The sequence below is a fragment of the Dendrobates tinctorius genome, unplaced genomic scaffold (genome assembly GCF_039654945.1).
Source record: "Dendrobates tinctorius isolate UK_male_01 unplaced genomic scaffold, ASM3965494v1 ptg000008l, whole genome shotgun sequence".
NCBI classification, from domain to species: Eukaryota; Metazoa; Chordata; class Amphibia; order Anura; family Dendrobatidae; genus Dendrobates; species Dendrobates tinctorius.
The window spans coordinates 53,067,443-53,091,660 of record NW_027361676.1 but is presented as its reverse complement, the minus strand read 5'-3'; the positions used below and the strand labels follow the sequence as shown (position 1 = coordinate 53,091,660).

The 24,218-nt window shown below is 40.6% G+C and overlaps 1 protein-coding gene across 2 annotated transcripts in view; it reads left to right on the top strand.

Annotated features, from left to right (window-relative positions):
• HPGD (15-hydroxyprostaglandin dehydrogenase) overlaps positions 1–24,218 on the top strand; it is a 91,425-nt gene that overhangs the window by 24,526 nt on the left and 42,681 nt on the right. For both annotated transcript variants that reach the window (XM_073577577.1, XM_073577578.1), the window contains exon 4: positions 20,416–20,512. In XM_073577577.1, coding sequence (XP_073433678.1) covers positions 20,416–20,512 — 97 coding nt within the window. The remainder of the gene's footprint in view (positions 1–20,415; positions 20,513–24,218) is intronic.

The window sequence follows — 24,218 nt, the reverse complement described above, 5'->3', positions numbered from 1 at the left end:
CAAAAAACTGAAAAAAGGCAAATTGGACATAATTTCGCACTAAGCCCCAAAAATGGGCCAGACAAAATTGTTGGCGCCCTCAGCTTAATAATTGGCTGCAAACCCTTTGGAATAAATAACTGCAATCAATTGCTACCAAAGCAACCAACAAGCTTCTTATAACACTCAACTGGAATTTTGGACCACTCTTCTTTTGTAGATTGCTCCTGGTCTCTCATATTTGAAGGGTGACCACTCTCTGCTCATTCTACTTGACCTATCTGCAGCTTTTGACACTGTTGACCACCATCTCCTACTCTCTAGGCTCCAGTCACTAGGCATTAAGGACACTGCTCTCTCCTGGTTCTCTTCCTATCTTTCTCACTGCTCCTTCAGTGTTTTGTTCTCTGGTTCCACGTCATCTCCTCTTCCTCTCGCTGTCGGGGTACCTCAGGGCTCAGTCCTTGGCCCCCTTCTCTTCTCTCTCTACATGGCCCCAATTGGTCAGACTATTAGCAGATTTGGATTTCAGTAGCATCTTTATGCTGATGACACACAACTATACACGTCATTCCCCGACCTTACCCCTGCTGTTCTACAGAATGCCAGTGACTGTCTGTCCGCAGTCTCCAACATCATGTCCGCTCTCTATCTGAAACTCATCCTCTCCAAAACTGAGCTTCTTCTGCTCCTGCCGTCTACTAACCTCCCTAAATCTGACATTTCCCTCTCCGTGGGTGGCACTATAATAACACCCCGGCTGCAGGCGCGCTGTCATGTTTGACACCAATCTCTCCTTCACATCCCATATACAATCTCTTGCCCGCTCTTGCAGCTTACACCTAAAGAACATCTCCAGAATTTGCCCTTTTCTCACCATGGAAACAACAAAAACCCTCACTGTAGCATTGATCCACTCCCGCCTGGATTACTGCAACATTCTATTAATTGGCTTCCCCGTTAGTCGACTATCCCCTCTCCAGTCCATACTTAATGCAGCAGCCAGGGTCATCAATCTGGCTATTCAGTACTCGGACGAGTCTGCTCTTCGCCAGTCCTTACATTGGCTGCCCATTCATTATAGGATCCAATTCAAAGTACCTGTTCTCACCCACAAAGCTCTCCACAGTGCCGCACCGCTCTACAGCTCCTCCTTCATTTCTGTCTATCGGCCTAACCGACCGCTGCGCTCTGCAAACGACTTTCGACTAACCTCTGCACTAATCCCTACCTCCCACTCCCGACTCCAAGACTTAGAATCATAGAATCATAGAATCGTAGAGTTGGAAGGGACCTCCTGGGCCATCTGGTCCAACCCCCTGCTCAAAGCAGGATTCGCTAAATCATCCCAGTCAGATGTCTGTCCAGCCTCTGTTTGAAGTCTTCCATTGAAGGAGAACTCACCACTTCTCGTGGCAGCCTGTTCCACTCATTGATCACTCTAACTGTCAAAAAGTTTTTTCTAATATCTAATCTGTGTCTCTTCCCATTCAGTTTCATCCCACTTCTCCCGTGCTGCGCCAATCCTCTGGAATGCTCTACCCCAAGAAATTAGGACTATCCACAATTTGCATAGATTTAGGCGCTCCCTCAAAACACATTTATTCAGAGCGGCCTATCACATTCACTAATCAAAATCATTCTATGTGTAAGTGTGTTTGAGTAGCCCATTCACTATCTCCATCCATCCCTCACTCCCTCAAGATGACTGGACCATCATTGTAAATACACCTGTACTCTGTATCTCCCCCACCTCATTGTAGATTGTAAGCTCTCACGGGCAGGGTCGTCTAATTTTGCTTTAATTATTGTATTGTTAATGTTGTTACATATGACTTGTGTTTTGAAACTGTTAAACTGTAAAGCGCTGCGGAATATGTTGGCGCTATATAAATAAAGATTATTATTATTATTATTATTAAGGGTGCCTTTTCCCAAAAGCAATGGGATATACATTACAGACCAAAAGTTTGGACACACCTTCTCATTCAAAGAGTTTTCTTTATTTTCATGACTATGAAAATTGTAGATTCACTCTGAAGGCATCAAAACTATGAATTAACACATGTGGAATTATATAATTAACAAAAAAGTGTGAAACAGCTGAAAATATGTCTTATATTCTAGGTTCTTCAAAGTAGCCACCTTTTGGTTTGATTACTGCTTCGCACACTATCTGGTTATCTGGTTTCAGGTGTGATTTTCTTATTGCCCACATCTCTTACTTGCCTGAGGTAAATTTGAATGATCATCACATGCTTGAAGCAAAGTTGTTTACCCATATTTTCGGAAAGGTCCTGACAATTTTGTCCTGTCCATTTTTTTTTGGAGAAATTATGTCCAATTTGTCTTTTTTTCCTCAGTTTTTTTGTGTTATTCCAATAGGCACAAAGGGAATAAACATTTGTAATTCGAAAAATAATTCTCTGGGAGAAATACTTCTTTTCAATTTCAAGAAAGCCAACACTTTCGGGCATGACTGTATATATTTAAAGTGTGCAGTAAGGGCCAGACAAGCTGCATAAGTAAATAGGCATTTGGTGGAACAATCTAAATGTACACAATGTGATAACTTGAATTTTCTGCTATTACCTATGCCAAACAATGGTACTGCTGTTATTTATTTTATATCATGTTCTATAGAATGGGTTCTGTAGAATAATATAAAAAGAGACAGAAAAAGTAAAGAACATTCAAATGTGTTTTTCTTCTTTACACAGTAAATAGGGCTTTGTTCACACCTGCAACCATGGCGCTGATAGGAACCTCCATCACAGATTTTATTGTTTTGAACTAGCAATAACAATGAGACTTCTGTATAAACAATGAACAGTGTGACAGAGCCCCATGTATCCTGAAAGCCCCATATTCATTAGATGAAAGTCATGTAGAATAGAATCACATAAGACAATTTATCAAGGCTTTTCACGTATTGCAGAAACAAGACAATTTTTAAAAAAGCACTCCCATAAAACTTATGCCTTAAACTTATGTAAATGTATATGTAATGTAGTGTAGATGCATTAATATACTTACCAATTGCTATCTTCCGCGATTTTCAATTCCAACTTGCCACATCACACTGGGTTTATGTGTGATCCGGAAGTCATTTTTACAATGTAATTCTATGGGGCCTTTTTCTTACAGCCAGGGCTGGACTGGCCATCTGGCAATTCTGGCAAATGCCAGAAAGGCCTGACTTGTCATGGGCTGCCTTGTCTGCTACATTGTTAACAGAAATGGTGTTCTCAAGACACCCATACTGTTAAGAGTTGTGACGGAGCACACAGTCACACCCCAGCAGGTCACGGGTGTTAATAAAAATATTGGTTTTGTAGTGAAGCTTGCTTTCTTCAATCCAGGGTAATATTAGTAATATATCCCATCTGGTGCTTGGGGACGGGGACAGCATGGGCCTGTGTGATTTCAAATGCCAGGGCTGAATTTCAGCCCCAGTCCTTACCTGCTTACGGCATCAGGCTTGCATTGTAAAAGAGACTTCTGGCTACCATTATAAATGGTAAATTAGTCTTCTGCTCAAATACCATCCTCCGTGTGTGAGAAGAGGTCCGGAGCGGCAGTGGAAACCAGGGAAGATGGCGATAGGTTAGTGCAATATACTACCACACTTCACTACATTACATATACTGTACATTTATGCAGGTTTAGGGAAAAAAGCTTCATGGGAATTCTTCTTTAAAGGTGACTGTTTCTATTCAAAGTCATGACCACAAGAGTGATAAAACTGAAAAAAAAATACAGATTGTTTTTGCTGCTTTTTTTGTAGTTCATCAATGACTGGGCTCTCTCTCTTTACTGTTTCTAAGGTGAATGGAGTTCAAGTCATCTATTATTGATATATTTTATTAGGTTTTGGAATTGTCACAAGGGCATTGTTCGTAATCACCTGGCAGCTCCAAAATGGCTACCACGAACAGGTTTGGCTCAAGGTACTCTGTTTCCCAGAGCCAAAGGATTGCCCTGGCCTTTACCCTTTACCCTTTAACCCGTATACATGGATCTGGACTTACACATAGGTCCCTGGGCAAGGGCCACTGAGTCAGCATCTGTTTGATCGTACAAGCTGACAAGAAGGGTTGTCATGCAGGGTGAAAGCCAAGAGGTCATGTCAGGGACAAAATCGTAAATCTAGCGGCTAGTCAGAACTCAAGCTGAGGTCAAAGAAGAGGAGTAATCAGAACAGCAAACAGGTTCAGAGCACAGCAGTATTCACCAGGACGGCAATATACTATTGACTTGCAGCGGAGTCAGAGCTTCAGGGGTTTAAATAGCTGACTGCCCTGCCCAGTGCTCTCGAGAAGGAATAATCAATGCCTACACAAAAAAATTAACCCTATAGCTCACATATAAAACAGCACAAAAATAAGACTGGTGCTGTCATGCATCACAAGCAACGAAACATAAGCACAGGAGGCACAAATCAGCACAGATGTCACAGGAATAGGATGAACAGTAGCATAAGACAGTTGCTTTCTTATGTGCTCATTCCTACTCTCCATGGTGCAGCGTCAATGTCCTCTAGAACATTGTATTATGTTTAAGCATGCAAATCTCAGGGCCTTCAGCAACTCGCTCAGTTTACGTTAGTATAGACACTCCTTCAGTCAGAGTCTGCAGCCTCTGGGATAAATTGTGTAAATTGCCTAAATTATGTCTTCTCATTCTCCTGCTTCTCATATATCAGATAATCTACACCGCGGCTTCTTAAAGGGGTATTCCTACTTTCAAATGTTTTTCCCAATCTCCAACCAAGTGTTGGAAGCACTCTTCGTTTCTTGTTTTACTGAATCCCTGCAGCTCTGATATTATTTCACTTAGGGAAGTCTGAAACGGGTGGTCTTGTAGGATATCACTAGCGCCCTTTTTTCATGAGCCCTCTGTAATCCTCTGTCCCTTAATGCCTCTAATTACTTTCATTCTCTCTGTTCAGTTTCCATATTTATTCTTTTGCTAGATGTGTGTGAAGCGTTGTGCTCAGGATTGTGTCCTCTTAGCAGCTCCACAGCAAAGATTAGAAAAAAACCTATTGAGGGACAAGCTTTGAGGGCCTCAGTGCTGCTTTGCTGTATATGGTATAGTCATTCGTGGGTTGTGTGAAGCTGTGAGCTCAGGATTGTATCCTCTAAGCGTATATGCACACAATAGCTTTTAAACTTGCCAAGTCTTTGAAGCAGAAGGTGCTACTGGAAAACCTGTTTTTCTCCTGAAGTGTCTTTTTTGGCGTTTTCCCAAATCATTTTTACTACAGCTTTCCTGCTGGCATTCTTTTTGCTTGTATGTATAAAATAGTGAGAAGTTTCCAAGCTTAAGATTATCATTTTATGGCTTTGGAAACGTAATGTGCTGTTGAAAGTAGCTCAAAAGACTAAACACATATGCACAGCAATTGATTTTAACAATTTTTGTTTCTTTAGCGCTTTTTCAGGTAGGTTACAGAGCTCATACTCCTGAAAAAGACATCATATGTGCATACATTGAGCGGCAACACGGTAAGAACCATATGGCTACCAGTCCTCAGTGCTGCCTCCCTATACCGTGTCCTTTGGTGCATCACGGCTTTAGTGCACGCGCCCATCTTACAGAGCATAAGCGTTAGGCCGCAGTCAGACTTGCGAGAAACTGGCACGAGTCTCCCACGTCAATACCAGACACTGCCGCTGGCACTTGGAACTGGAGCGTTCAGCGGCATAGAAATACATGCAGCTGAACGCTCCTATCCGAGTGCCATTGGCAGTGCCTGGTATTGAAGTGGGAGACTCGTGCGAGTTTCTCGCAAGTCTGACCCCGGCCTTATCGTAACCCCCTGTTTCCTGCATGTAGTAAAGGTAACATATCTGCGTATGCTTGTCCTGCAAAAGAACTACAGAAGAGCATAATTAGTAACAACTCTACAAATTCTGGCTGCATCTACGACAGACCACATAGTGCGCATTATTTTCTTTGATCACTGATCAATAAAGGTTCACCAGTCGGTGGTCGTACCGTGTTGCCATTAGGTTTATGTAAATGGACCCTTGGTCTCTAGCAGGGTTGGCAACATTTTCTCCAAAATTTTCTGGATACTTGAACCAAAAATCACAGTCCAACTTTTTTTACAACTATACACTTTGCCCATGCCTTCAAATCACGTCTTTTCAGGCAGGCTTCACGTGTATTTTGATGTAGTTTTTGACCCCAAGTCAAAAATGGATTTGAAAGGGAACCTAACAGGTCCTGGTCATTTCCAACCTCTATTATGTTGGTAAATACCTAATTCCTTTATTCCAATAAGATGTTTGATATGCCATACTTTCACAGTAAGCATTCGAGAATGAACTTTAATCATGCAGAGTCAGACATGCTAATCAACAAATATGAACCTAGCACTCAGCTTAAAGGTATTTGTAAGGTGGTTTATTGTAGTACACGAAAAAAGACGTTTCGGTCAATGTGACCTTCTTCAGTTACGTGTGGTATATAGATTGTGTAGAGCTTATAGGCATCTATCAGAAAGGACGATGATGCTTTAGGCATTGAGGAGAATGATCTCTCTAAGGTAATGAGCTTGTCAGTATATAGGAGAGGGGCAAACGTGCCTCCAGATGCGGTGTCCACCGGCCATCTCATCTGGAGGCACGTTTGCCCCTCTCCTTACCACACGTAACTGAAGAAGGTCACATTGACCAAAACGTCTTTTTTCGTGTACTACAATAAACCACCTTACAAATACCTTTAAGTTGAGTGCTAGGTTCATATTTGTTGCTTTAACGGTTTGTGAACCTAACCTTAGCACCATCTTGAATTGTACTCACGGTGTTCTTTCTGGACATGCTAATCAGACAGGACTAATTCAGTGCGCATCTCTTCCCACTGGACTAGTCCTACCTAGGATCTTCTAATGATGTCCCCTTGTGTGCGACTTACATCGTACATACTCCTTGTTATGCTGTTTATAGGTAAGACATGGTTATAAAATCCAAGGCAGGACTAGCCAGGGAAGAGATGTCTGTCCTCCTCATAGCCATATGCAACAGTGCAGGAATAAAGTCTTTCTCAAAGGGAATCTATTAGTAGGCTCAACCCCCCCTAGCCGTTTATATGTACATGCGGACCATAGAAAGTTGAATACAATGATAGTTTGCTTCCTGAAATCCAATGTCTTATTCGCTAAAAATCCATGTTTTTCTTAATATGTAAATGAGCTGTTAATATCTATGGGCCGGACATAGATCTCCCTGAGAATTTGCCTCCAGAAATTATTTAAAATGAAAGAGCGCATTACCAGCCTGAGACATGTAATGGCTGACAGTCTGCTCTCCTGATCTACCTGTCTCACACTTAGGAGGATTGATCCTACTGACAGATTCCCCTTAAATAATTGTTCTTTTAGTAAGGTGCATAAAACACCTTATTGAAGTAAAAGACTTGCTATGTGTACCACTATAGAAGAAATTTGGAACAGTCGGGGAACCTGTCAGGTTTTCCTTTCAAAATGAAAGAGAAATATAAGTGAATGACTTATTTTTCCTGCTGGATCCACTTTTAGCTCATGTTCAAAAATTTCAGCCTAACGCTATGTAAGCACAGCTTCTTTTTGACACTTACGCAGTCGCCGAATATTACCAGTTGAAGCCGCTTCGGGAAAAAGGCTGGCTGTCATTTTCCTGAACTGGCTTCTCTGGTGATTTTGCCGTCGTTCTTCTTGTGACTTCGCCATCAGTATATTTTATTCTACATTATGAAGAAGAATCAGCATGTCACTTCTTTTACCCGCTTCTGGGTTTCAGGGTGCTAAAAAATGGTTCATGAGCAGAGCAATGTTGATTTATGGGGCACTTTTGCGGCATTTTTCCAGCTGGAATCCGCCTGCGGTGCACACATAGCCTAAAAAAAATTTAGCTATTGAAAAAGAAAGTCTATAGTCTGTAAGGAGGCAGATAAGGAAACAAGCGAAAATTTAAATGGGAGACTTCTGAGAAATGTCAGTATGTCCATACAAGCATGTGGAATATAGCGGTAGTGAAGAGCAGCTAAGTTCCTAGGTTCACATCTGCCCCGGAACGTTCATTAGGTAAAATACCTCTATTAGGAGGCCCAGTTGCATTTTTTGGCAGCACTATTATTCCAGGTAAATTATGAAAAGACTAGCAGAAACACCATGGACCCTATTTTAACTAGTGGGGTACATCATATAATAGATCCACAAGTTGAAACTTAATATGGAACAGAATAATGGAATTTAGAATGATTGTGTGACCCTGGCAGTGGATATAAGAGGCTGCACAATATAGAGGGATTCCTGAAACTTAAGAGGCATTTACACTGCAAATTAATCATTAACGAGTGTTCATAAAAACCCTTGTTTCACCATTATTTTGCCCTGTTAACAGCGTTCCGATCACCTTATAAAGAACAAAATGCTCGTTCATCGGGTGAAATTCTATTTTTTCATCACAAAATCGTTCTCAGCAGTGCATCGTCCTGTGTAAGCAGGAGCCTAAGTGCACATTAACTATAGACCGCTCAGTGTGCATCCTTTAGTTTGGTCTTCCTGTCTAAACAGGCATTTAAATGACTGCCAGTGGGTAAAAGATTACTGATCGTCGCTTGTATCGCGACACCCGTCGGTCACTGTAAATGGAAGCTTAATTGAAGCCGTCCTTTTACATGTTTGTCATGATTCCCACTGATTATGGGTGACTTTCTCTTAAACACAATATTTTAGGGGATCTTCTGATTTTGCAAGTCACTCATTTTTATGTGCCTTAAAGGTGAAGGGACAGCTTCATACAAATATGTTAAAACGCTGCTACATATAGCCAACTGTGTGACATTCTGTGCTTCCCACACAGCAGCGAGTTCCTCTTCCCTGTATATAAACAGCAGCCGCTCTACTTTTGAGCACTGGGTGACAACTGTGACGTCACCATCACAGCACCATCTAGAATATAGTGCCAGAGACAGCTGAGGCAGGACACATTACTGCTACCTTACCTCCACAGGCTGCAGAAGAGCGATCTCACCAGTCTCTGCCTCTCACTCTTGGCCCTCTGATTGGAGCTCTGTCCTCCCTTCTCCTGAGCTCTACCTTTGGATGCATTTCTACTATCCGATAAGTTTTGACAAAAGTATGCAAACTTTGGGAAAATGACATCAAATCAAGGACAGCGTTTTTTTTGTGTTGGACACTTTGACCAGCCGAAGGAAAAGCCCTGTTTTTGCAGACTGTAAATTCAGGGATGATTGACAATCTACATCTATAGATGGTGCATGGACAAGTAAAAGTGAAGTATTGGAAAGAACTGTGTAATTTGTGTCACGTTAGAAATAAGGGTTTCAAAGATTTCTACTCTGGTTTCCTATTTTTAGACCAATGTCCACAGAGGTCATGTAAAAATGTAGACCAGTTACTTGGTGTTACTATGAAACTATGACTAGATATTGGTGTGAAACAACTTCTAAAAACAAATAAGAATAGGTGCTGACAAAGGGAGGACATTATGATTTGCAAAAAACTTGAAAAAAAGAGGAAAGTGGCAACAGGGCAGCATGGTGGCTCAGTGGTTAGCCTTGCAGCACTTGGGTCCTGGGTTCAAATCCCACCACGGACAACATCTGCAAGGAGTTTGTATGTTCTCCCCGTGTTTGTGTGGGTTTCCTCCGGGTTCCCCAGTTTCCTCCCAAATTCCAAAGACATACTGTTAGGGAATATAGATTGTGAGCCCCAATGGGGACAGCGATGATAATGTGTGTAAATCGCTGTGGAATTAATGGCGCTATATAAGTGAGTGCGTAAAATAAATAATTAAATCAGGCAAGTACCCAACTTATGTTAATCACATATCCTATATAATAACGATAAAGCAGGGAACCTTCCAAGTAAGATTGCCTCTAGTATTGGTCATCGTACAAAGTGGCAAATATATAGGTACAGCCCCATTAATAAGTATTAGTACAAAAAGTAATTAATTCAAACTACCTAGAAATAAGGATACATGGCAATTACATAGTAATTAAATATATCACATTAAATAATATGATATCTATTTTTGTAAAATGGATTTACATGTTTCCTTAGAGGAGGAACAGGGCAGTGTTTTTGAGGGTGTGTTGTTTGTGGATTATTAATACAAAACTTAAATAATATCAATATAGCATTCAAACTAAATGTATCCTCTCTTTTCAAGTATACCTGGAATTCTGTGTTATATATTTATATATTTAATATTTATATTTTATATATTTATATCTTATTTTATATTTTATATTTATATTTTTTTATATATATATTTTTTATATTTTATATTTATATATTTCATATTTTCTCCTAGGAAAAATATTGATCCCTTGAATCACATTTTTAGGATACATTTTATTTTTCCAGATTCTTTACAGCTTATTTAAATTTCTAGGGTGGAAAATTAGCTGTGAAGCAATAGTCAAAGCAGGATTAATGCAGTAAGAGACAGTGATGCAGGAGTTCAGAGAAAAACAGGTTAGGAAGGATATGACAGGCTCGCTACCGAAACCTGCCTTTAATTCCATAAAAATCAAGGCCTTAAAACAGAATTTATCAAAGGCTTTAAAGAAGCACACCTCCCATCAACGTTTTTATCCCCTTAATATATTGCAGTCATCATATTTTATAGCACCATTTACTTGCAATTGCACATTTTGCCTTTCTACCCAGCTAATTCTTCTCTTTTCCATTAGCTCTATGACAACACTTGATTAAAATTGACGAGCTGAATTCTTCTAAGCTGTTTGTAGAAACAGGAGGTCTGTTTTCCCTGCGTGACTCATGAGCCGCTGCAAACGGTCCCAGAAGGGGTAGAAGGGAGCAACAATAGTTGAAAAGGAATTATTTTTGCAGGAAAGAGACTTCCTGTTTCTACATAGAGCACATAAAAGAGAAGAATAAACTAGGTAGAAAGGCAAAATGAGCAATTGTAAAAACACAGCGCTATATAATATGATGATTGCTATATATTAAGAATAAAAACTTTGAGAGGGCTGCTTTAATAAATTATACTTTCGCTGTGGATAACATCTTTCCTGAATTTCATACATCTTATCTATCTTTTCCAAGATAAGGGGAATATGTATATGATGCGAATTTGGATGAGAAATAGGAATCCCCGACCACTTGTGTGACTGCAGACTTATGAATTTGCTGGTTTCAGGTCTGGATTGGGGTACGTGCGAGTTAGACATACTCCCAGGCAATGGGCGTGGCCTCGCTCCATACAAGTGATTGGAATCTAGGCCACACCCACTGGCCAGGAGTAAAGGGGGCTTTACACATAGCGATATCACTAAAGCGTCACCGATTTTGTGACGCAGCAGCGATACCGCTAGCGATATCGCTACATGTGATATTCACCCTCGACCAGCTCCCCCGCTGGCTATCGCTGATCGCGCAAGATCGTTCTGGTCCATTTCTCGTCGTCGACTTCCTGCTGGCGCCGACGAGCGAGCCATGGACGCAGGCGGAAGAAGACATCATCGCTGCGTCTGACGGTAAGTATCGACCACCGACTGCTCCTGCATCGCTAGTGAGATCTGCCTGTTTGGCAGCTCACTAGCGACCCTGTAGCGATGCACCAGCGATCCTGACCGGGTCATATCATGGTCGGGATCGCTGGTGCATCGCTAAATGTAACAGGGCTCTAAGTCTAACTTATACATACCTCCGTCCCCAGGTCTGATATCGGCAAATCCCTGCAGCGCACAGTGCCTGAGCTGGGGGGGATTCATAAACCTGCGGTCACACAGAGTGACTTCAGACTTATCGATTTGGACCGGACAACCCCTTTAAATGTATTGTTCTGTTAAAACAAATTATCACCTAACTATAGCATAGGTGATAACTTAGTAATCTGGTAGGGTGGGACAGAGTTCACCAGATTCAGAAATTTTTATTCTGACAGTGAAATTTTATCCTCGTTGCAAAATGGAGCGATAAGGCAGAAGCTCAACCACCACTCCAATCATCCTCTATGGGCTGCCAGAAAAATCTGAGGGCAGCACTTGACAGCCCATTATGGAGTGGATTTTTCAATGTTCATTTGAGCCATCATGGTCCTGATTCATCGAGCCTGGCAAATTTCCTTGCCAGTTCTATTGCCTATTTTAAGAGTCGCTCACTTTTTCATGAATCTGCAGCGTGTAACAAGTGACGCATACCTCCTTACACCTCACCACAAATCTTACTTTGGTCATTGACAGAAGGGAGGTATCTGGCATAAGGAACACCACAGCTCGTTATGAATTAGATGATCTGTAGAATAATGCGCCCCGACGCACCCCTTCCTACCCCAATTTCACCAATTTTGGCGGAGCTAGGAGAGCATCCAATGAAAACAAGTTACGCAAAAATTTGAGACTTTTCAAAGCAATTTACTCCAGAATTCTTTCAAAATTGCTTTAATGAGTTTGGCCCAAGTCATCTGCTGGGCTGCTACTTTCTGTTCTGTAAAGATCTCTTTTCAGCTCCAGACTGTTGTTGCTTTTTACTTCCAGCACATCCTCTCCGCACCTTCACGTCTCCACTCTATCTGCTGCTTTATAGAAGATACTCAGTGATTTAGTAACACATTTTGGAAGTATGTTAGTATTGGTGTTAAGCATCAGTACATTTAGCGATGGAACATTGACACTAATGACTGCTTCACTTATTGCCCGAATACTTACAAAAGGTTCAGAGCCTCCAGATGGCTGTTTTTGGCATTCTTTTTTGTTTGTTTTAATCTGCAATGTTTGCTTTATCCTTCTATTAGGTTAAGAAAAGTTCCTCCTTTGACCTTTTCATAGTTTAGCATTTATTTAAACAAACTTTGAATGAAAGAATAGATTCGCAGAATGAGGTAAATAGTGATAGATTTAGCTTTAGCTCATAAATGCCAAATTTAGAAAAATGCATAAAATTTATAACAGATGTTACAAGTTGTCACTGCCTTGTATTCAGCTACATTTACACTGAAAGAATGTCCTAAAAGGGAATCTGTCACCAGGTTGTTGCTACCCCTTCTGTAAGCAACGTAATATAAAGGCAGAGATAATGATTCCAGTGATGTAAGGGCAGAGATCCCGATTCCAGTGATGTATCACTTACTGCGATGCTTGATATAATTTTGATAAGATACATGCTTATCTGCTGCAGATCTTCAAATTCTCTGAATGCTGAGATTGACAACTTTCTGCCCATGTACAGAAAGCAGCCAATCATTGGTGTGGCCTATGAATATGCTTGACTACATTGCAGCAGGTTAACTAACCCTTTAAGGATAATCTCCTGCTGATAAAACTCTGATTTTATCAAAACTGCACTCAGCAGCTTATTAAGTGATCCATCGCTGGATTCAGGGTCTCGGCCACTATGTTATGCTGCTCTCTGATTCAGAGACTGAATCCCCTTAATGATGCTTATTTCATGATTATCTGATAGTATAAGCAGGCAGCAGATCACCTGATGAATGAGCAAACTGCTTGATCATTAGGTGAAATTATCTTTTGTGTAGCGCTAATGATCATCGTTCTCACCTTTGCATAACACTGTGTAGCAGGACTCCCACTGCTGAGAAGCATGTCAGCCTATGCACAGTAAGTGAGCTACTGAAGATCACTCAGTGCTCGTTATCTACATTGTTCAGGCATTTAAATGACCACCGGTTGTAAAGGTCCATGGATCAGCGGTCGTATGGTGCCACTGGTCCATCCGTGTAAATGATCACTTTGTCATAGAGACTCGTCTACAAGTTATGCTTGCAATTTTGATGTATTTGAGCAGAGATGTCTACAAATCTGTTTCCCCTGACAAACAGTTATGCCTCCAACAAAGCTTCATCGTCATCATGGACTCGTTCCTTTGATGGTGTTAATCTATAAAGGTTATACTCACCGTGATACTTTGCATTGAACAACAGAAGCTCGTTATTGATTCCTCAAATGTTTCCATCTAATTAATATATCCATAATGTAGACAGCATATGTTACTAGCTCAAAAGTCATTTAGCAGAGTCAGGTCTTCTTTAGGAGAGCGCAGCGGGGGGTGCAGATAGTTAAACTGCTGATGGGAATGAAATTTGAAAAAGTTACCTTTAACCCAGTAAGAGAAAATTCCTGATAGAATGATTGCTGATCTGTGTGCTGTCATTAGGTTTCTAAAATACTTGAATCTTTGTATCAACAAGGTACCACGCCAAAAACACATTCTGTCCAGACACGTAAGGAATTACCAATCCTGGGCAATCTGTGACAGCCTCTGACAGACATGAGTGATTTTTAATAACCATGTAGTCATAAGAATACTTAGGAAAAGAAAGCTGGAACTTGCACAAGACTGGGTGGCTACTGCGTCATCACCATATAACATGCTAACTGCTGATATCGTCAGAGCACATTAAAAAGTGTCTACGGAGGATCAACTTCCCAGCAAAATAAATAACGCTAAATCCAGCCACCACCTGGATCCATAAGAGATCCAGGGGCTGCCGCACTTCTTTCAGCGTTTGTTCCTGGGGGCAAGGTAAATAGATTGAGTTGAATTTTTTTCACAAATTTCATTACTTTTGTTCCTGAGATGACCGACACCGCTTTACAGATATCATATTAAATTGGTATCAAAAAGAGCATAAAAAGAAAAATCAGAAGTCAACACTAAATGTGCCCTATTTGTCTAATTTTTAGAGTCTCAAATATCTAATAAAATCATCAGAAGAGAAGGAAACTCACTGTGTTGTCACCTATTCAATTAATTTTCATGTTCCTATAGGGGATATCAGGGACTTTGTATATATAAAAAAAAAAAAAATGCCTAAGCAAAGTGGTCACAGACCGATCGTATGCACAAAATAAAGAAGGATCGTACCAGTGATTCTGCTGACGTCATATTGACAGGGCGGAGTCTTCTTTTATAGGCTGCTATGTCGACGGGGCGGGACTTCCAATATCAAGCTGATTGACAGCCGGCTCCCCTAGTTATGCAGTGGTAGCCGGCTGTCATTAGGCATGACTTTGGCAGACCTGCCTTGTAAACAGTGCAGAGCGGAAAAGAAAATTCTGCTCTATTAAAGTGATGTCAGCAAAAGCAGCTACATTGCCAGCAGGAGCGGTCTGTAACTGCTCTGTATCGACAGAGAACTGCACCAGACAGTTAGGTAGCAGCTACTTGCCTGTTAGTGTCCTTTTTTTTTAATAAAGTCCCAGATATCCCCTTTTAATACTGTCATAAAACTACTTGGATGGAATCTGTCAGCAGGTTTCGGCTATGTAACCAGAGAGCAACATGATGTAGGGACAGAGACCTGGACTCCAGCGATGTGTCCCTTACTGGTCTGCTTGCTGTCATTTTGATAATACCGCTATTTTATCCACTGCAAATCTTCTGGAGATCAGAATTCTGAGCCTTGTAGTGTCAGACTGGGGTGCCAAGGGCCCACCAGTAACAATGACCTTGAGGGGCCCACATTTCAGATGCATACAAATATTACACTACACTTGTTCACAAATGTACCTATATCTCTATGTAATACTAAACTAGGTAGTTTGGTTAATGAATGATGAGGTGCTGCTTTTTTTGCACATTGTAAATCATAGAATCATAGAATCGTAGAGTTGGAAGGGACCTCCTGGGCCATCTAGTCCAACCCCCTGCTCAAAGCAGGATTCGCTAAATCATCCCAGTCAGATGTCTGTCCAGCCTCTGTCTGAAGACGTCCATTGAAGGAGAACTCACCACCTCTCGTGGCAGCCTGTTCCACTCATTGATCACTCTAACTGTCAAAAAGTTTTTTCTAATATCTAATATGTGTCTCCTCCCATTCAGTTTCATCCCATTGCTTCTAGTCTTTCCTTGTGCAAATGAGAATAAAGATGATCCTTCTACAATGTGACAGCCCTTGAGATATTTGTAGACAGCTATTAAGTCTCCTCTCAGTCTTCTCTTTTGCAAGCTAAACATTCCCAAATCCTGCAACCTTTAGTCATAAGACAGGGTTTGCAGACTGGTCACCATTCTGGTCACTCTTTTCTGAACATGCTCCAATTTGTTGTTGTCTTTTTTAAAATGAGGCGCACAAAACTAGACACAGTATTCCAGATGAGGTCTGACCAAAGAGGAGTAGAGGGCAATAATGACTTCACGTGATCTAGACTGTATGCTTCTGTTAATACATCCTAGAATTGCATTTGCCTTTAAGCTGCTGCATCACACTGTTGACTCATATTCAGTCTGTGATCTATTAGCATACCCAAGTCTTTCACTTGAGCTGTTGCTTAGCCCTATTCCTCCCATTCTGTATATGCTTTTTTCATTTTTATTGCCCAGATGTAGTACTTTGCATTTTTCCCTGTTAAAAACCATTCTGTTAGTTGCTGCCCACTGCTCCAGTTTATTTAAATATTTTTGAATCTTCTCTCTCTCTTCTCTAGTATTAGCTATCCCTCCTAGCTTTGTGTCATCAGCAAATTTAATCAGTTTACCCTCAATTCCTTTATCTAAATCGTTGATAAAGATGTTGAACAATACAGGGCCCAGGACAGAGCCCTGTGGTACCCCACTTGAGACATTCTTCCAACTAGATGTACAGCCATTTACGACTCTCTTTGGGTCCGATCACTAAGCCAGTTATGAATCCACCTAACAGTTGCCTTGTCCATTCCATACTTAGTCATTTTTTCAATAAGGATTGTGTGAGATACTTTGTCAAATGCTTTGCTGAAGTCAAGATATACTATATCTACAGCATTTCCCTGATCCACCCAATCAGTGATTCTGTCATAGAAGGAAATTAAGTTAGTCTGACATGACTTATTAGTTACAAACCCATGCTCACTCTGTTTAATCACTTCATTCTTATCCAGGTATTTACATACATGTTGTTTAATAATTTGTTCAAAGATCTTTCCTGGTATAGAAGTCAGACTCACCGGCCTATAGTTACTTGGGTCCACCATCTTCCCCTTTCTGAAGATAGGAACAACATTTGCTCTTCTCCAGTCTTCTGGGACTTCTCCTGTTCTCCAAGAATTTTCAAAGATTATGGAGAGGGGTTCAAAAATTTCTTCTGCTATCTCCTTCAGTACTCTGGGGTGTAATTCATCTGGACCTGGAGACTTGAATTCATTTAGCTTAGCTAAGTGTTTCCTCACTATCTTTCTGTCTGTAGATATCCTGGATTCTTCTATTACCTTAATAGGATAGTGAAGAACAGTTAATGTTACATTTCCTTTCTGAGAGAAAACAGATGCAAAATAGGAATTTAAAAGTTCGGCCTTCTCAACCTTCTGTCTTACCATTTCATCATTTTCATCCTGTGAAAATCCTATAGCATCTTTGACTTTTCTTTTGCTTTTGACATATCCCCAAAATCCTTTATTATTGCTTTTGATGTATCTTGCAAGCCTAATTCATTGTCAGATTTAATAATCTGATTTGTGCCCTGCAGGTTCTGCATACAGCATTATATTCTTCTTTAGATTTGCCTCCCTCTTTCCATTTTATAAACATTTCTTTCTTCCTTTTTAGCATGTGCTTAAGTTCTGTGTTCATCCATCCTAGTTTCCTTAAATGCTTCCTATTCTTCCCTCTTTTCGGAATTGTTAACAATTGTGTTTTGAGAATTTCATTTTTCAAGATTTCCCATCCTTCCTGGACATTTCTGCCATTGGATCCCTCCAATTCTTTTTCTGAGTCCCTTAAAATCTGCCTTTCTGAAATCTAACCTTGACATCTGAGTCCTCACAGGTCTTCCTCCTCTAGTTATCCAAAATTCTAAAATAGCATGGTCGCTACCTCCTAGGGTCCCAGCCACTTTTACCTCCTCAACCATTTCCTCCCTGTTTATGAGGATTAGATCCAAGGTAGCAGATCCCCTTATTTTCTCCCCTACCTTTTGGAAGATAAAGTTGTCAGAAAGAGAGGATAAGAATTTCCTTGAGCTGATAGTTTTGCCTGAGAGAGATTCCCAACAAATGTCTGGATAGTTGAAATCTTCCATGACAACTATGTCATATTTTTTGGAGAACTTGGCCATTTGATGAATAAAGAGTTCATCCCTATCTTCAGCTTGCACAGGCGGCCTGTAGTAAATGCCTACAATGGTGTCCTTTCCATTGTTCTGTCCTTGTATTCTTACCCAAACAGTTTCCACAGAACTCCCAGTCTCTGAAGCTTCAATCTCTTTGCAGACATACGTGTTTCTAACATACAATGCGACACCTCCTCGTTTATCAAGTCTGTTTCTTGCAAATAAGTTGTATCCTTCTAGTCTTGTATTCCAATCATGTGTATTGTCCCACCAAGTTTCAGTGATTCCAATTACATCATATTTCTTTTCCTGCGTTAGTAGTTCCAATTCTCCTTGTTTGTTGCCCATGCATTGTGCATTAGTATAGAAACATTTTAGTTTGTGATTGGTTTCTCTTTCTCCAATACTTTTATTATTTAAATTCTTTTGTCTTTGTTCTTCCTTTCCTCTTCTAATAGCAGAGTTCTCAATAGCATTTGTCAGGTGTATGGCTTTTTCTGGCCTTTTGCTTCCCTTCCCATGTTGTTCTAGTTTAAAGCTCTCCTGATGAGTGCTGCAAGGCGACTTCCAAATACATGTTTTCCAGTCTTCGTAAGGTGCACCCCATCTCTAGCAAGTAGTCCATCGTATAGGTAATTCACTCCGTGATCCAGAAATCCAAATCGTTGCTGATGGCACCATCGACGTAGCCAGTTGTTCACCTGCAGAATCTGATTCCTCCTCCTGTTCCATGGCCATCCCCTGGGAGGATGGAAGAGAAGATCACCTGCGCTCCCAGTTCTTTCACTTTCTTGCCTAAGTCTTCAAAGTCACTGCAGATGGTTTCCAGGTCATTTCTTGCGGTGTCATTTGTCCCCACATGTAGTAGCAGGAATGGGTAGTCATCAGTAGGTCTGAAGAGTCCTGATATCCTGTCAGACACATCTTTAATTTTTGCACCTGGAAGACAGCACATTTCTCTTGAAGTTATATCCATTCTGCAGATAGCGGCCTCTGTTCGTCTCAACAGGGAATCGTCCATGACCACCACTCTCCGTTTCTTCTTCACAACATTTTTCTTTCTCCATCCAGGAGGATTCTGAAGGTGTACATGGTTGCTGTTTGTCGGCAGAGTCTTATCCTGATTTATTTCTTCATCGTTCTGAGTAAGAGCCTGGTACTGGTTCCTTAGCAGTATGGGCGCTGACTCCCTCCCGATCCTACTGCTTCTCTGGGTCACATGTTTCCATTCCTCTGTTTCTTCAGGTGCACTTCGAATTTCTTCTCTTTCTGTAACATGAAGAGATAATTCTGCTCTGTCTAAGAACTCTTCACCTTCCTTAATGATCTTCAATGTAGCTAACCTCTCTTTGAGATTTTGCAACTTTTCCACCAACAGGGACACAAGCTTGCATTTGTGGCATGTGAAGTTTGGCTTTTCCACTGGTAAGTCTGTGAACATGTAGCAAGAAATGCAGCTCACCAAATGGCTCCTGGCCTCTTCCATATTGTCAAAGAGATTTCAATGCAATGAAAAATGAGCCAAAATTCGCGCTCCGTTAGTCGTGCGGTTTACTGATTTCCTCTTTTCAGCTGCAGCGGCCAAAATCCAATGCTCGTTGAGCTCACGGAGACTCTTCACTTATCTCAGAAGGCACTGGAAATATGCAAATGACATCCTCAGGACTCTTCCCTCATGTGACTTATGCCTAGTACTACCCATTTAGTGGGGTTTGTTGGCCCTTAACTGCACAGGGACCCACAGGGGGTTTCCCCTGTTACCCTATGGACCAGTCCAAGCCTGGAGCCTTGTATAACCCCGCCCCCACACCAGTGATTGGCAGCTCTGTGCACATCATATTGGCAGAAAGCTTCCAATCAGAGGTGGGGGGTGTGGTTACACAGAGCAGGAGGACTAAATTCCAGGAGACAACTAGTCCTATAGTGATAATCTACTACTGGCAAAGCAATGATTTTATTAAAATAACAACAAGCAACCCAGTAAGTGACATCTTGCTGCACTCAGATTACATAGCAAAAACCTGCTGGCGGCGAGATTCCCTTAAAACCTAAAATATATTGATTGAGTTTGAAAATATTAGATTATGTATTTCATTTTGATCATTTTCAGTGTTTTAAACTTTAGTTACTAGGGTGAAAGATAATTGTTCTGTTGCATTTGGCTAATTGTTGCAATATCTGCATATTATTACATTTGTCCCCATAATGCCTAAAGAAACTGGATGTCTTTGGCAGGTTTAGGGCATGTTGTCTTTCCAACTTAATGGTATTTTATGCATTTGAACTTTATTGTAGATGGATGTGATCTTTATTTAATCTTTAAGTATTAATTCCTGTAAATCAAAACATATCAGATATTCACAGTGAGCTGTTCTGCAATTCTCATATCCCACGCTTTCTGTTTCAGATCTCCGTTATTAGAGGAACCTACATTGGCTTAGAACTTATGAACAAAAAGAATGGAGGTCAAGGAGGAGTCATAATAAACATATCATCTCTGGCAGGTAAAATATTGAATTTGTTTACTAGTAACATCACACAAAATTACATAAAGATTGAAATACACTCATCAACATTGATATTGCAACACCAAGAAGGAAAAGTCGTGGAGTTACGGAGATCACAGAATTTAGAGACATGTTAGTGATACACATATTACGAAAAATGGAAAGAAAATGTCCAAAAAAGGCTCAAATTTTTTCAGTTTCAAAAAGGAGCATTACGAACAAAAATACACATACTTATGCACTTTGGCATGCTATCACTGAGGTTATTAATGGCTATGTGTGAAATATTCTGCTACACTGAGTGCACTTGGGCCCACAAATCTGTCGGCAGCTCTCTTTGTACTTGTGACTAGAGTTGAGCGATACCGTCCGATACTTCAAAGTATCGGATCGGAATGGATCGGCCGATCTTAAAAAAAAGTATCGGTATCGCCGATTCCGATACCGGAAGTCCCATTCAAGTCTATGGGACTTCCGGTATCGGAATAAGAAAAACCCTGTTTTTGCCTTGTACAGCCTCTCTGGGGTCTGTACGGGCCTTTCGGGGGGCTGTGCCGGCCTGCCAGGGGGTCTGTGCAGGCTCCGGTGGTCTGTGCCGGCCTGCCGGGGGGCTGTGCCGGCCTGCCGGTGGTCTGTGCAGGCTCCGGTGGGCTGTGCCGGCCTGCCGGGGGGCTGTGCCGGCCTGCCGGGGGGCTGTGCAGGCTCCGGGGGGCTGTGCCGGCCTGCCGGTGGTCTGTGCAGGCTCCGGGGGGCTGTGCCGGCCTGCCGGTGGTCTGTGCAGGCTCCGGGGGTCTGTGCAGGCATCGTCCGATGGGACTACAAGTCCCATCGGGCGATGCCTGCTACCATGACAGTGATTGACACATTAGCCAATGATGGGACAGTAGTAGTCCCATCATCCGGCTAATGTGTTGAATGTAAAAAAAAAAAAAAAAAAAAAAATTACATGCTACATACATGCTACATACATACAACATGCATACTACATGTAACATACATACTACATATATACTACATGCAACATGCATACTACATACATGCTACATTCATACTACATACTACATACATGCTACATTCATACTACATATATACTACATGCAACATACATACTACATATATACTACATGCATACTACATATATACTACATGCTACATACATACTACATGCATGCTACATACATACTACATATATACTACATGCTTGCTACATACATACTGCATGCTACATACATACTACATGCTACATACATACCACATATATACTACATACATACTACATGCATGCTACATGCTACATACATACTACATACATACTACATACATACTACATGCATGCTACATGCATGCTACATGCTACATACATACTACATATATACTACATGCATGCTACATACATACTGCATGCTACATACATACCACATACATACTACATACATACTACATGCATGCTACATACATACTACATGCTACATACATACTACATATATACTACATGCATGCTGCATACATACTACATGCTACATACATACCACATACATACTACATACATACTACATACATACTACATGCATGCTACATACATACTACATGCTACATACATACTACATATATACTACATGCATGCTACATACATACTGTATGCTACATGCATGCTACATACATACTACATACATACTACATGCTACATACATACCACATATATACTACATACATGCTACATACAATACATTCATACAATACATACATAGACATACAGTACATATAACATAGAGTAACATACTTACCAATACTTGTCACATTGTTCCCCGAAGCCATCGTCTTTTACGGAATAAATATTAACATAACAAACCACAAAAATACTCACCCACGATCCGAAGTAGTCCACGAGTGTGTCCCACGACGATCTTGGGTAGAGAACTGCAGCATCAGCTGATGCTGCCGTTCTCTGCGGGCTGCAGGAATCCAATGACGGAAGGTAGGTATCCTTCCGCACTGTATTCCTCCGCCACTTAAAAAAAAAAGTCCCTAGTCTCACTTTATGCCATTGCTGCGTGGGAAATTCCCACGCAGCAATGGCATAAAGTGAGACTAGGGACTTTTTTTTTTTAAGTGGCGGAGGAATACAGTGCGGAAGGATACCTACCTTCCGTTATTGGATTCCTGCAGCCCGTAGAGAACGGCAGCATCAGCTGATGCTGCAGTTCTCTACCCAAGATCGTCGTGGGACACACTCGTGGACTGCTTCGGATCGTGGGTGAGTATTTTTGTGGTTTGTTATGTTAATATTTATTCCGTAAAAGACGATGGCTTCGGGGAACAATGTGACAAGTATTGGTAAGTATGTTACTCTATGTTATATGTACTGTATGTCTATGTATGTATTGTATGTAGCATGCATGTAGTATGTATGTAGTATATATGTGGTATGTATGTAGCATGTAGTATGTATGTAGCATGCATGTAGTATGTATGTAGTATATATGTGGTATGTATGTAGCATGTAGTATGTATGTAGTATGTATGTAGCATGCATGTAGTATGTATGTAGTATGTATGTAGCATGCAGTATGTATGTAGCATGCATGTAGTATATATGTAGTATGTATGTAGCATGTAGTATGTATGTAGCATGCATGTAGTATGTATGTAGTATGTATGTAGTATGTATGTGGTATGTATGTAGCATGTAGTATGTATGTAGCATGCATGTAGTATATATGTACTATGTATGTAGCATGTAGTATGTATGTAGCATGCATGTAGTATGTATGTAGTATGTATGTGGTATGTATGTAGCATGTAGTATGTATGTAGCATGCATGTAGTATGTATGTATTATATATGTGGTATGTATGTAGCATGTAGTATGTATGTAGCATGCATGTAGTATGTATGTAGTATATATGTGGTATATATGTAGCATGTAGTATGTAGCATGCATGTAGTATATATGTAGTATGTATGTAGTATGTATGTGGTATGTATGTAGCATGTAGTATGTATGTAGCATGCATGTAGTATATATGTAGTATGTATGTAGCATGCATGTAGTATGTATGTAGTATGTATGTAGTATGTATGTGGTATGTATGTAGCATGTAGTATGTATGTAGCATGCATGTAATATATATGTAGTATGTATGTAGCATGTAGTATGTATGTAGCATGCATGTAGTATGTATGTAGTATGTATGTAGTATGTATGTGGTATGTATGTAGCATGTAGTATGTATGTAGCATGCATGTAGTATATATGTGTTATGTATGTAGCATGTAGTATGTATGTAGTATGTATGTGGTATGTATGTAGCATGTAGCATGCATGTAGTATGTATGTAGTATATATGTGGTATGTATGTAGCATGTAGTATGTATGTAGCATGCAGTATGTATGTAGCATGCATGTAGTATATATGTAGTATGTATGTAGCATGTAGTATGTATGTAGCATGCATGTAGTATATATGTAGTATGTATGTAGCATGTAGTATGTATGTAGCATGCATGTAGTATATATGTGGTATGTATGTAGCATGTAGTATGTATGTAGCATGCATGTAGTATGTATGTAGTATGTATGTAGTATTTTTTTTTTTTTAACATTTAACACATTAGCCGGATGATGGGACTACTACTGTCCCATCATTGGCTAATGTGTCAATCACTGTCATGGTAGCAGGCATCGCCAGATGGGACTTGTAGT